Genomic DNA, 14127 nt, shown 5'->3' on the forward strand with positions numbered 1-14127 from the left:
ACCGCAGTGGCGAGACAGCCAGGGGGCAGGTACCCATCACCCTTGGGTCCTGGAGGGTGGGGCAGGGGACAATGGGCAGAGGGCCAGGCCAGGGGGCAAGGCAGGGCCCTGGAGTCATTTTCCCCATTAATTTCCCCAGAGTTCGGTTTCTGTGGCGCCCCTGCTCAGCTGGACTCTGGGATAAGGAAAGGATAGTTGAAGCCATCACACAGGCCATCTTTCTGTGCCTTTTTGCTTTCTGTAGGTGATGGGGACATGAGTTACTGCTCCAACCCCAGGCTCATGGGAAGCCAGTGTTTGTGGGTGCTAGTATTATGCCCCACTCCCTACCAACATGACCAGCCAATGGGAACTGAGTGACACTCCCAGCAGTGCCATTCCGATCCCTTCGTGTGTCCATTCCAGGCCCCACTCCGCCCATACTATCTCTCTGCCTCCACCTTGTATTGTGTCCTCGCTGGGTTTCATGAGTTCCTGGAGTATAAGGATACAGGCCCTTTTCTCTCCTGTTCTGGCCTGTTGTCTCACCTGCATCCCTAGCCAAGATCCAGGAGTTATGCAGTTAGGTTTGGAAGAGGTTGTGTGGTGAGTAGAAAGAGTCCTGTGCCTAAAATTGGAAAACTCGTATGTTCATCTAGGTTTAGCTATGTATAATTTGCATAACCCTTGAGGGTTTGCCTGGTGAGATGGGCAGAGCAGGTAATGTTACCCGTATGTGACAGACGAAGAAAGGGGACCTCTGTTCTCTAGTTGGGCTAGAACTGGAGTTACTGACCTTTAGCCTGGTCTTCTTTCTGTATTCTTCTCACTGAGGCTTAGATTCTTCAACTGTACCATGGGAGCAGTGGCTCAGATGATGGCTGAGGTCTCTTCTAGTCTCATGATTTTGTGAGCCCACACACTAAGTGCCCTTTTCATTTCCCTAGAATCCTGGTACCAAGGCCCGCCTGGTTCTGTTTGCTCATGTCTTGGGTAGGATTCCCTACAGGATCCTCAGAGACCCCCCATTGGCCATTCCTTGACTCTGGCTCACAGCAAGTCTGTGGTTCTTAGTGTCAGCCAAAACAAATGGTCAGGCTGGGGGGCCTCCTAGGGGCTATGAGCTCTCATTCCCCAAGATGGCCCATCATTGACCCTACTTAAAGTGCATGGATGGGAGGCTCCAGTGCATCCCTGTCCGCCTCCCAGGTGGCACACATAGAATTTCCTTGTTCCCTGTATCTGCAAGGGTTTGAGCTTCAACCATTGCAAAACAAAGAAACATCACTGGGGGCCAAGTTCCTGACAGCCATACTAACATCAGTCATCTTCTTGCCCTTTCTCTCCAGCCCAAGGCAAGCTACGAACAAAGCAAGAAAGACCCCCACCAGACATCATCCCTGGACACCCCCAGAGACATCAGCCTTGTGCCCACCAGACAAGAGGTAGAGGCAGAGAAGCAGGCAGCTCTCAACAAAGGTACTTTGTGACCCATCTTCCCCTAGAAGTAAGGCAAGGATGCTCAGGGAGGAGCCTTCGGTGCTCATTCACACCCAAAGCCTGGTGCCACACCCTGAGCTTTTTAATCTCGGTGGAGAGTGGGGCTGAGCCTGTCTCTGAGAAGTTGGCTTCCTGACTTCCTGCTCTCCATGAGGCCCACCGGCTACTCTGTCTTTCTGCAGTTGGTGTTGTGCCCCCTCGGACAAAATCACCCACTGATGACGAGGTGACCCCATCAGCAGTGGTGAGGAGGAATGCCAATGGGTTCACCAATGGACTCTCCTCCCAGGTGGGTACCTCTGAGAGCTCATGCAGGCCTGAGCTGGGCTGCAAGCCCAGGGGCCTGTGTGTGTACCCACCCATCTCCCTCTGCAGTTCAAGAAACTCAGGGCTGGAGAGGAAGGTGGAACATGTGGGAGGTGGGGCAAGAGCCCCACTGGAGGAGGAGCTCTCCTGCAGGGAGATGTGTCAGGGGATGAGGAAGCTATGCTGCATTAGTCAGGGTTCTCTAGAGGAACAGAACTAATAGGATATATATATATATATATATATATATATATATATATATATATAAAAAGGGGAGTTTATTAAATATTAACTTACATGCTCACAAGGTCCCACAATAGGCCGTTTGCAAGCTGAGGAGCAAGGAGAGCCAATCCAAGTCCCAAAACTGAAGAACTTGGAGTCCAGTGTTCCAGGGCAGGAAGCATCCAGCACAGGAGAAAGATGTAGGCTGGGAGGCTAGGCCAGTCTCTCCTTTTCATGTTTTTCTGCCTTCTTTATATTCACTGGCAGCGGATTAGATTGTGTCCACCAGATTAAGGGTGGCTCTGCCTTGCCCAGCCCACTGACTCAAATGTTAATCTGTTTTGGCAATACCTTCACAGACACACCCAGGATCAATACTTTGTATCCTTCAATCCAGTCAAGTTGACACTCAGTATTAATCATCACAAGTCCACCCCTTGTCAACTTGAACCCATGCACATCTCCTGAGATCATACATAATCTTCAAATAAAGACAATAATAAGGTCATAATTACACCTAACATAATACGACTATCCTTCATACAACCAGAAACACACCAATCCCCAACCCAAACACTATCACATAGAGTTAACAATACTTAAATGCTGATGTGAGGTCACTAAATCCTATGTCATATGATAAAGGAAAAAGAAATAAAATATTTTCCTTAGCACAAGTGCATGCATGCACAAACATATTTTTAGCAAAAGAGGGAGGAAATACTCATGACCATTACAGTCCCTGCTTCTGCAGCTGGTCACGTGGTCATAGCTGGTATTGATGACCACTTCCTTCTGCTATCCATTCTGTATTCCCTCTGCCTTCAGCAAGCACCTCAGCAGGTTGTGGTGTTTTTCCTGGTGGAGTGACCAAACTTTCATTCCTGAGGGGTCTGGGCCATTTGTAATCCTGCCTGGATTAAGCTGTTGTAGTTTCCCATTGACCTTAATCACAGGATCTCTTAATACTAAGAGATGCCCTAATGGATCTCCTGTATTCCACGCATATTCTTCCTTACTTCCATTGTGGAGTAGTAGACTGATTTCATCTTGATAGTCCGGGTCAATCACCCCAGCCAACACTATAACTCCCTTCTTAGCCTGTTGATTTAAAGGTAGGAGGAGCCCAAAGTGTCCAGGTGGCAATCTTAACTTTCAGTTTAATGGAATTGTTGTGTCTCCTGGTAGCATATCGAGGGCTCAGTGTTGGTTTCTGTTGCTGGCAAATTGGGCACTCAGCAGTGGCCATAGCCAGGGCAGCGTTGGTGAGTGGAAGTCCATGTTGCTGAGTCCATGCGTAACCCCCATCCCTGCCATCATGGCCACTTTGTTCATGGACCCATTGGGTGGCTGGGAAAAGAGGCTGAGTGGTGTCCACAGAATGAGTCATCCTATTCATCCTGGATGGATCCTGGATAATAATCCTATCCAGGATTATTAAAATCCTCCTCTGCTGAGGTCACCTGTTGGTGAGCACTCACATAGTATACAAATATCTTCATGGTTTCTGACCCCTCACAGAGGTCCATCTACATACCTCTTCCCCAAATTTCTTTGTCACCAATTTTCCAATCGTGCTTCTTCAAAGTCCCTGACCATCCAGCCAAACCATTGGCTACAGCCCGTAAATCAGTATATAATCACACATCTGGCCATTTCTCCTTCCATGCAAAGTGAACAGCCAGGTGCACTGCTTGAAGTTCTGCCCACTGGGAAGATTTCCCTTCACTGCTTTCCTTCAGGGATGTCCTAGAAAGGGGCTGTAGTGCTGCAGCTGTCCACTTTCAGGTGGTGCCTGCATATCGTGCAGAATCATCTGTGAACCAGGCCCTAGTCTTCTCTTCCTCTGTCAACTGATCATAGGGAACTCCCCATGAGTCCATCAGTGCAGGGTAGGGGAGAGAAGGCACGGTGGCAGGAGTGGAGGCCATGGGCATTTGAGCCACTTCCTCATGTAACTTACTTGTGCCTTCAGGACCTGCTCGAGCCCGATCACGTATATACCACTTCCATTTGATGATGGAATGCTGCTGTGTGTGCACCACCCACTTTATGGCTAGATGGACCAGAAAGCACCCAGTTCATGATAGGCAGTTCAGGTCGCATGGTGACTTGGTGGCCCACAGTCAAACATTCAGTTTCCACCAAAGCCCAGTAACAGACCAAGAGCTGTCTCTCAAAAGGAGAGTAGTTATCTGCAGAAGATGGCAGGGCCTTGCTCCAAAATCCTAGAGGCCTCTGCTGTGATTCATCTATGGCAACCTGCCAAAGGCTCCAAAAACATCCCTATCTGCCACTGACACCTCAAGCACCATTGGATCTGCTGGGTCATATGGCCCAAGTGGCAGAGCAGCTTGCTCAGCAGCCTGGACCTGTTGCAAAGCCTTCTCTTGTTCTGGACCCCACTCAAAACTGGCAGCCTTTCAGGTCACTCGATAAATGGGCCAGAGCAACACACCAAATGAGGAATATGTTGCTTCCAAAATCCAAATAGGCCTGCTAGACTTGTGCCTCTTTCTTGGTTGTAGGAGGGGCCAAGTGCAGCAACGTATCCTTCACCTTAGAAGGAATATCTTGACAGGCCCCACACCACTGTACCCCTAGAAATTTTACTGAGGTAGAAGGTCCCTGAATTTTAGTCAGATTTATTTCCCATCCTCTGACATGCAAATGTCTTATCAATAAGTCCAGTGTGTTTGCTACTTTTTGCTCACTGGATCCAGTCAGCATAAGGTCATCAATGTAATGAACCAGTGTGATATCTTGCAGAAGTGAAAAGCTATCAAGGTCTTTCTGAACAAGATTATGACACAAAGCTAGAGAGTTGATATACCCCTGAGGTAGGACAGTAAAGGTATATTGCTGGCCTTGCCAGCTGAAGGCAAATTGCTTCTAGTGGGCCTTATGGACAGGAATGGAAAAAAGGGCATTTGCCTTGTCAATGGCTGCATACCAGATACCAGGAGATGTGTGAATTTGCTCAAGCAATGAAACCACATCTGGTATAGGCAGCTGCAGTTGGAGTCACCACTTGGTTAAGCTTATGATAATCCATTGTCATCCTCCAAGATCCATCTGTCTTCTGCACAGGCCAAATGGGAGAGTTGAATGGGGATGTGGTGGGAATCATCACCCCTGCATCTTTCAAGTCCTTGATGGTGGCACTATCTCCACAATCCCTCCAGGGATGTGATATTGTTTTTGATTTACTATTTTTCTAGATAGAGGCAGCTCTAATGGCTTCCATTTGGCCCTTACCACCATAATAGCCCTCACCCTACCAGTCAGGGAGCCAATGTGGGGGTTCTTCCAGCTGCTAAGTATATCTATGCCAATTATGCATTCTGGCACTGGGGAAATGACCACAGGATGAGTCTGGGAACCCTCTGGACCCTCTGTAAGTCAGACCTGAGCTAAAACTCCATTAATTACGTGACCTCTATAAGCCCCTACTTTAACGGGAGGACCACAGTAACATTTTGGGTCCCCTGGAATCAACATCAGCTCAGAGCCAGTGTCCAGTAGTCTTCAAAATGTCTAATCACTTCCCTTTCCCCAATGCACAGTCACCCTGGTAAAAGGCCAGAGGTCTCCTTGGAGAAGGATGGAAGAAAGATTCACTGCATAAATTGTCAGTAATGTAGTGGGGTCCTTCCTCAAGAGGACCCAGCCTCCCCTTCATTCAAGGGATTCTGCATCTGTAAACTGGCTTAAGTCTGGAAACTGACTGAGAGGCTGTGAATCTCTGTTTTTATAATTCAAATTAGTCTTTTGTCCATTTGACTTAGAAGTTTTCTGCTTTATAAATTAAGTAGGAATGCAGTAGGCTCCCTACCAATTTCACTTCTAGGAATACCAGGATTAATTAGCCAATGACAGAGGTCTACACGAGTCAGACTATTCTGATTGCTGTTTTACCTCTGCTGTCCATTACAGTAGCTACACCCACCTTGCCTTTGATGGTTGAGTGCCACCACTTGGACCCTGCCACCTCGGGATCCAATTATTCCCATTGTATTTAAATTTTGTAGTTGAGTGACTGCAGTTCCCACCATTAGATCTGACATGCAGAAAACAGCAATTATAGGGCTCTTCAAAGATGCAAGTGCTGCCCTCACAAATCTGTTTCATAATGCATTGGTCAAGGGTGTATCTTCTGGACTCTCCCAGCTGGAATGAGTAGGTCTAAAGTGACTAATCCACTCCACTATCCCAGTCTCCCTGAGCCTTTGGATCCCTTCCTCTACATTAAACCAAGGGAGATCAGGCATTTCCAGCTTGCTCACAGTGGGCCATCTTTTAATCCATATTTCAGCTAACCAAGCAAATAAACTATTAGAACCTTTTTTAACTCCCTGAGCTGCAACATTAAATGCAGAGTCCCTACTTAGTGGGTCCAAATCAATAAATTCAGCCTGATCCAACACTATGTTCCTTCCACCATTATCCCACACTCTTAATATCCATTCCCATGCCTGTTCTCCAGATTTCTGCTGATACAAATTAGAGAATGCAAACAGTTCTTTTAGAGTGTAGCATACCTCCTCATGGGTCACACTCTCAACCTTGCCTCTAGGGGCCCACTGGGGTTTTAGTCTAGCTGTAGGTCTAGAAGCAAACAGAGGCGTTGGGGGTGCCTCCCGAGGAGAATCAACATTATCTTGCCTGGCAACTGCTTCAGGGGAGGCCATGACTGTTGCCTCTGGTAGCACAGGGTTTATCTCCTCAGACAAAGGTGGAAAGGCTGATGGCAGCATGGGTCGGGGAGGGGATGTTGCCACTATTGGGAATGGAGAAGCTGTTCCTTCTGGCAAAAAAGGTTCATAAGAGTTTACAAACTCAGTGTCCCTAGCTTCATCAGGGTCTTCCTACATGTCCCCATTCCAAGTTTCAGAGTCTCATTCTTTTCCAATCAATGCCCTCACTTTAATAGTAGACACCTGGCAAGGCTGTGCATGCATCTTTCATTGTAGGTCAGTCACTCACATGATAAGAGCTTGTGTCTGTTTTTGCACAATTTCAGCTCTTTCTCTATAGGAGATAAGACTCTAACTCAGAACAGTCTTAGCATATTTGAGGCTCAGTATCTGCTTCTGAAGCTGGGAGATACAATCCCTGAGTTCATCATTTTCTTTCATCACTGTCTACTGAACTTAGGAGCAACCAACCAATTTCACTATGTTCCTTGGTTCTCCACAGTGGTCACTAAACTCCTTGCGTCTCAACGAACCATGAATCAAGAGTGTCAAATGCATTTATTTTGCATAACTCTCTGAACAGTTCATGCCAAGGACTATCAGTGTTCTCCATACTATTAGAAGTAGAGTCCTTAGCATTTTTGGGTCTAATCATACTAAGCAGCCAACTCCAGAAGCCCCAAAACCAGTGAAAGAACTCTATCCTTAATACCAAAATCTGTATTAGTTAGGGTACTCTAGAGGGACAGAACTAATATGATATATACATATATATGTTTATTTCTATGTATAAAGGGGAATTTATTAAGTATTAACTTACATGATCCCAAGGTCCCACAATAGGCTGCCTGCAAGCTGAGGAGCAAGGAGAGCCAGTCCGAGTCCCAAAACTGAAGAACTTCAGTTCGATGTTGGAAAGCAGGAAGCATCCAGCATGGGAGAAAGATGTAGGCTGGGAGGCTAGGCCAATCTCTCCTTTTCACGTTTTTCTGCCTGCTTTATATTCACTGGAAGCTGATTAGTGCCCACCAGATTAAGGGTGGATCTGCCTTCCCCAGTCCACTGACTGAAATGCAAATCTCTTTTGGCAACACCCTCACAGACACACCCAGAATCAATACTTTGCATCCTTCAATCCAGTCAAGTTGATGCTCAGTATTAACCATCACATATGCATAAAAAATATAAAAGAGTATTTTACAAAATTATCATACTATGCTATTGATGAAATACAAAGCAGGGAAAGCAACAAAAGTCAGTGTTCAGAGTCAAATGTGCTGACCCAAGGCAGTGTGAATTTCCTAGGGCTGCCAGGAGTTAACAAATTACCGCAGACCAGGAGCTTTAAAACAATGGAAATATTCTGTCACAGTCGTGGAGGCTAGAAGTCTAAAATCAAGGTGCCAGCAGGGTTGGTTCCTTTGGAGACACTGAGACACAATCTGTTTCATGCCTTTCTCCTGGCTTATGGTGGTTCCTGGTAACTCTTGGCATTCCTTGGGTTGTAGATGCATCAACCAAATCTCTGCCTCCATCTTCACATCACCTCCTTTTCTGTGTGTCTTCTTTCCCATCCCATATAAGGATACCCATCATTGAATTTAGGGCCCACCCTCATCCAGGATTATCTTATCTTGAGATTCTTAATTACATCTGCAGAGACCTATTTCCAGATAAGGTTACAGTCACAGGTATTTGGGGCTAGGACCTGGATATCTCTTTTGGGGGGTACTATTCAACAACTTCAGTCTACTCTATGATACCCAAATTTCATGCCCATTTCACTTGCAAAATACATTCACCTAACCAACATTCCCAAAAACCTCAGTCCATGACTGCATCCTAAGTTTAAAATGTCATTGAAATATCAGCTCAGAAGTCCCGTCCCAAATCTCATCATCTAAATCATCTCCATCTGGTATGCATGAAACTCTAGGTATGATACATTTTGGGGCAAAATCTCTCCATTTGTAAAACTAGAAAACAAATTAATTGGCCAGGTGCAGTGGATCACGCCTGTAGTCCCAGCACTTTGGGAGGTCAAGGCAGGAGGATCACTTGAGCCCAGGAGTTTGAGACCAGTCTGGACAACATAGTGAGACCCTACCTCTACAAAAAAAATTAAAAATTAGCCGGATGGGTTGGGTGCAGTGGCTCACACCTGTAATCCCAACACTTTGGGAGGCCGAGGCGGGTGGATCATCTGAGGTCAAGAGTTAGAGACCAACCTGGCCAACATGGTGAAACCATGTCTCTACTAAAAATACAAAAATTAGCTGGGCATGGTGGCACATGTCTGTAATCTCAGCTACTCAGGAGTCTGAGGCAAGACAATCGCTTGAACCTGGGAGGCGGAGGTTGCAGTGAGCCGAGATCACGCCACTGTGATCCAGCCTGGGTGACAGAGTGAGATTCCATCTCAAAAAAAAAAAAAAAAAAAATTAGCCAGGTGTGGTGGTGCATGCCTATAGTCCTAGCCTGCTCCAGGAGGCTTAGGCTGGAAGATTGTCTGAGCCCTGGAGGTTGAGGCTGCAGTGAGCTGTGGTCATGCCACTGCACTTTAGCCTGGACAACAGAACAAGACAAAACAAACAAACAAACAAACAAACAAGAAAGAAAGAAAGAAAGAAAGAAAAAATTAATCTGCTTTCAAAATACAGTGCTGGAGGAGAGGCATAAGTAAGTCATTCCTGGCCAGGTGTGGTGGCTTACGCCTATAATCCCAGCACTTTGGGAGGCTGAGGCAGGAGGATCACTTGAGCCCAGAAGTTTGAGACCAGCCTGGGCAACATAGTGAGACCCTATCTCTATTTTAAAAATAAATTTTAAAAAATAAAAATTTTATTTTTGTTGCTGTCCCAACAAGGAGAAATTGGAAGGAAGAAAAGAGTCACCATTCCAAGCAAGTCTGAAATCCAGCAGGGAAAATTCTATTAGTTTTCAAGGCCTGAGAATAATCATCTGTGATTCACTTCCCTGCCCTCTGGGTCCACAGAGGCTCCATCAGCCCCTGACTCTAGGCCTGTTTCTTTGAACCCTGCCTCTTTGGACCCTGCCTGCATCAGGCTTTGTTCTGAGTCATTCTTGCTTTTCCTTGAAGGTTAGCATGTGTGTGTAGCTAACTACCTCTATTAGCCTATTTCCTGCCTGTAGAATCCCAGAAGTCTCACAGCTATTTTCATTTCATCTTATCTCTGTTCCTTTCTGTACAAGCTAGCAGTGTTTCTGCATATATAACAGTCTCAAAAACTTTGTAGGCCCCCTTTGTATTTCAAGGGTATCCATTCTAGATAACTCCATCTCTATTTCTGGCTTCTTCTGGGATGGTCAACTGGGTTCATGAGACATCCCTAATCTCTTTAGCAAAATGTTGTCCAGCCACATCCTTGACCCTCTCTCTAGGGCACACTCTTCCTACGATGAGTTTCCTAACTTCAGCATCCTTTGTGAACTCGGTAGGCTGAGAACCTCCCAAATAAAAAAGTGCTGGTTTATCTTGGCTTAACAGTTATTTTCTCAATTTATCTTTTCTATAATTTTCCTATAAGTACAAAGAGAAACCAAGCCACACCTTCAACACTTTGTTTGGAAATCTCCTCAGCTAAATATCTAAGTTCATTACAGCCTTCAAGTTCTGTTTCCACTCAGCAGTAGAAAACAATACATTCACATTTCTGCCACTTTATAATAAAGATGGCTTTTCTTCCGTTTCTAATAACACGTTTCTTATTTCCTTCTGAGACCTTACCAGAAGCATCTTTAACATTCATATTTCTACCAGCATTCCAGTCATGATATATATACGATGGGCCCTCCATATCTCTGGGTTCCACATCTGTGGATTCAGCCACCACAGATCAAAAATATTCAGGGGAGAAAAATAATAAAAAACAATAAAACAGTAAAAATAAAGTAATAAAAAGCAATACAGGCCAGGCGTGGTGGCTCATGCCAATAATCCCAGCACTTGGGGACAAGAGGATTGCTTGAAGCTAAGGGTTTGAAAACAGCTTGGGCAACAAAGCAAGACCTCATCTCTACAAATAATAATTTAAAAATTAGTCAGGTGCAGTGGCATGTGTCTGTAGTCCCAGCTACTTGGAAGGCTGATGCAGGAAGATTGCTTTAACCCAGGAGTTCGAGGCTGTGGTGAGCTATGATTGCACCACTGCACTCCAGCCTGGGTGACAGAGCAAGACCCCATTTCAGAAAAAAAAAAGAAAGAAAGAAAGAAAAAGTAAAAAAACCAACAATACAGGATAACAACTAGTTACATAGCAATTTACATTGTATTAGGTATTGTAAGTAATCTAAAGGTGATTTAAAGTATACTGGAGGATATGTGTAGGTTATATGCACATCTATGCCATTTTATAGCAGAGATTTGAGCGTTCATGACTTTTGCTATCCATCAGGATCCTCGGACCAGTCCCCTGGGATACCGAGGCATAACTGTATTCTCTAGGGCAATGGAAGCTTTCTTTTCTATGCTGTTTACTTCCTCTGAGCCCTCACCAGAGTCACCCTTAAAGTTCATATTTCTGCCAGTCATCTCTTCAAGGAAATCCACTAGACTTTTTCTATTATATATCTTGAAATTCTCCCAACCTTTACCCGTTAGCCAATTACAAAATCTCTACCACATTTTTAGCTATGTGTTATAGCAGCACCCCTTTCCCAGTACCAAAATCTGTGTTAGTTTCCTTGGACTGCTGTGAAAAATCACCACACACAGGGTGATCTAAAACAGTAGAAGCGTATGCTCTTATGGATGTGGAGGCCACAAGCCCAAAATCCAGGTTGTGGCAGCGTTGGCTCCTTTTGGAGGCCGTGAGGGAGAACCTGTCCTAGGCTTCTCTCCTAACTTCTGGGTATTGCTGGCAATCCTTGGCATTCCTTTCTGAGTAAATGAACCACTCTGATCTCTGCCTCCCTCTTCATGTCACCTCTACTCTGCATGTCATCTTCTTTTCTGTCTCTTATGAGGACACACCATTGGATTTAGGGCCCACTCTAATTCAGGATGATCTCATATTTCTAAATAAGGTTATACTCTCAGGTACCTGGGGTCAGTTCTTGGACATATCTTTTGGGGACCACTCTTCAGCCCACTACAGGCAAACTTCCCGTAGAAGGTAAATGTTAAGGGTTCAGGATGGAAAAGCTGGGTGGGGGATAAGGCACTTGTCAGAGCCCTGTTTTCCCATGGCAGCAGGAACGCCCCAAGAGTGCTGTGTTCCCTGGTGAGGGGAAGGTCAAGATGAGTGTGGAGGAGCAGATTGACCGAATGCGGCGGCACCAGAGTGGCTCCATGAAGGAGAAGCGGAGAAGCCTGCAGCTGCCGGCCAGCCCGGCCCCCGACCCCAGTCCCCGGCCAGCCTACAAAGTGGTAATGCCTTCCTAGCTACCCACAGGCAAGAGCCTGGCATCTGCCAACACTTCCTACTCCCAGGGCATGGCCAGCTGGGGCCTGGGGGGTTTGAGAGGAAGGAGAGGGGAAAGAACCCAAGCTGGGCACCTGGGAGAGCCAGAGAGTCCTCTCTCCCACCGGCGGAAGAGTCTTTCAAGTGTTGACTTTTTCTTGTTTTAAGAAAATAACTCACAAAAAGGAATGCCTTAATTATTTTTGTTGAAATGAATTATACAAAATTCACTTAATAGAGAATAGTACAGAATTCACCACACAGAAATAGCTGTCACTTACGCATGTTTCTAGAGCATCTCCTCTGTGCCTAGCATTGGGCTGGCTGCAATGAAGATAATCATAATAGCTCACCGTCACATGGCACAATATAATCCACAAATCCCTTTCATGTTATTTCATTTAATCCTTTTAGCAACATTGGGTTAGGAATTATTATCCTATTTTGCAGATGGGGAAACAAAGTGAGGAGAAATTAAAGGATTCCTGGGCTACACAGCTCTATTAAGTACAGAGCTGGATGTAGCCCAAGACATTACTTAACTTTTGTTTCCATTAAATTTTAGAAATATGGAAAAATTATGACTCATAAGTCCTGTCCTCAACAGCTTACATTCTAGTTGATGGATTAGGACTTCTATAGTATGAAATCATTAGAAGTTAGCTGGGTGTGGTTGGCTCCTCATGCAAGTAATCCTAGCACTTTGGGAGACCAAGGTGGAAAGATCGTTTGAGGCCAGGAGTCTGAGACCAGCCTGACAACAAAGCAAGACCCTGTCTCTATAAAAACATGTTTAACAAGTAGCTGGGCATGGTGGATGCACCTATAGTCCCAGCTACTTGGGAGGAGGCTGGGATGGGAGGACTCAAGGCCAGGAGTTTGAGATTGCAGCGAGCTATGATTCTGTGGCTGTACTCCAGCTGGAGCGACAGCAAGACCCTGTTTCTTAAAAAATCAAAAGAAGAAATCAATACAAGTCACACTAACTCAACTGCCCAAATTATATAGCGAAGAATGTGAATACAGGGTACAGCAGGATGGGGAACAGCAAGAACTGACAAGAGATGTTGATGAGATGTTGCCTCTGGGGCCTGGCAGGAGGGGAAGGTTTTGGGTCAGTAGAAAGGAAAGAGGATAGTTCTGCAGTAGGGTGCGGTGGGAGCAGTGGGGTGGCAGCTAGATCAGGCAAGCTGGGAAGGGAAAGCGAGGACAGGGCATGGCTAGGGCTGCCTGGAGGCATGGGTAGCCGTGGTGCGATCGTGACGCTGCTGTCCCCTAGGTGCGCCGCCACCGCAGCATCCACGAGGTGGACATCTCCAACCTGGAGGCAGCCCTGCGGGCAGAGGAGCCTGGCGGGCAGGCCTACGAGACACCCCGGGAGGAAATTGCCCGGCTTCGCAAAATGGAGCTAGAGCCCCAGCATTATGATGTAGACATCAATAAGGAGGTGAGTGGAGCCAGGAAGGGCTGTAGTGGGAGACTCTGGGAAGGGACAGAGGTGGTGACCCCAGCCCCTCCATAGCTCTCCACTCCAGACAAAGTCCTCATCCCCGAACGGTACATTGACCTGGAGCCTGACACTCCTCTGAGCCCTGAGGAGTTGAAGGAGAAGCAGAAGAAGGTGGAGAGGATCAAGACACTCATTGCCAAATCCAGGTAACCGGCCTGGGTGAGCCTCTACTTCCTCTGCCCACCCTGGCACCTAGGACACCTGGGCCACTAGAAGTTGTTGGGGGCACAGAGCCTCCCCAGGGGAGAGCACATCAAGGTGGTGGCTCCAGGCAGCAGACAGGGCCCAGCTACCAGCAGAGGCAAGGATGCTGCTGTCAGGTGCTAGTAAGACCCGCCAGGCTCGTGCACATCACACCATCAAGACAAAACTGAAGGCTCGCCCTCTGGTGACTTCTTTTCCCCTTCAAGGCTGCCCTAAATGCTCACTTGAACCTTTTAATTCATTTGAGAACATTGAGGGTAGGGGTCTCAACCTGTGTTTTGTC

General features: G+C 46.4%; 1 protein-coding gene across 2 annotated transcripts in view; it reads left to right on the forward strand.

Moving 5' to 3' along the window:
• The window catches only part of PLEKHA6 (pleckstrin homology domain containing A6), a 139062-nt gene that overhangs the window by 115405 nt on the left and 9530 nt on the right, over positions 1-14127 (forward strand). Inside the window, exons 16-20 of one of the 2 annotated variants that reach the window (XM_025376730.1) lie at positions 1329-1458; positions 1662-1768; positions 11920-12096; positions 13410-13577; positions 13653-13786. In XM_025376730.1, the coding sequence (XP_025232515.1) occupies positions 1329-1458; positions 1662-1768; positions 11920-12096; positions 13410-13577; positions 13653-13786 (716 nt within the window). The remainder of the gene's footprint in view (positions 1-1328; positions 1459-1661; positions 1769-11919; positions 12097-13409; positions 13578-13652; positions 13787-14127) is intronic. The other variant, XM_025376739.1, reaches the window with a different exon arrangement.

The sequence above is a fragment of the Theropithecus gelada genome, chromosome 1 (assembly GCF_003255815.1).
Source record: "Theropithecus gelada isolate Dixy chromosome 1, Tgel_1.0, whole genome shotgun sequence".
NCBI lineage: Eukaryota > Metazoa > Chordata > Mammalia > Primates > Cercopithecidae > Theropithecus > Theropithecus gelada.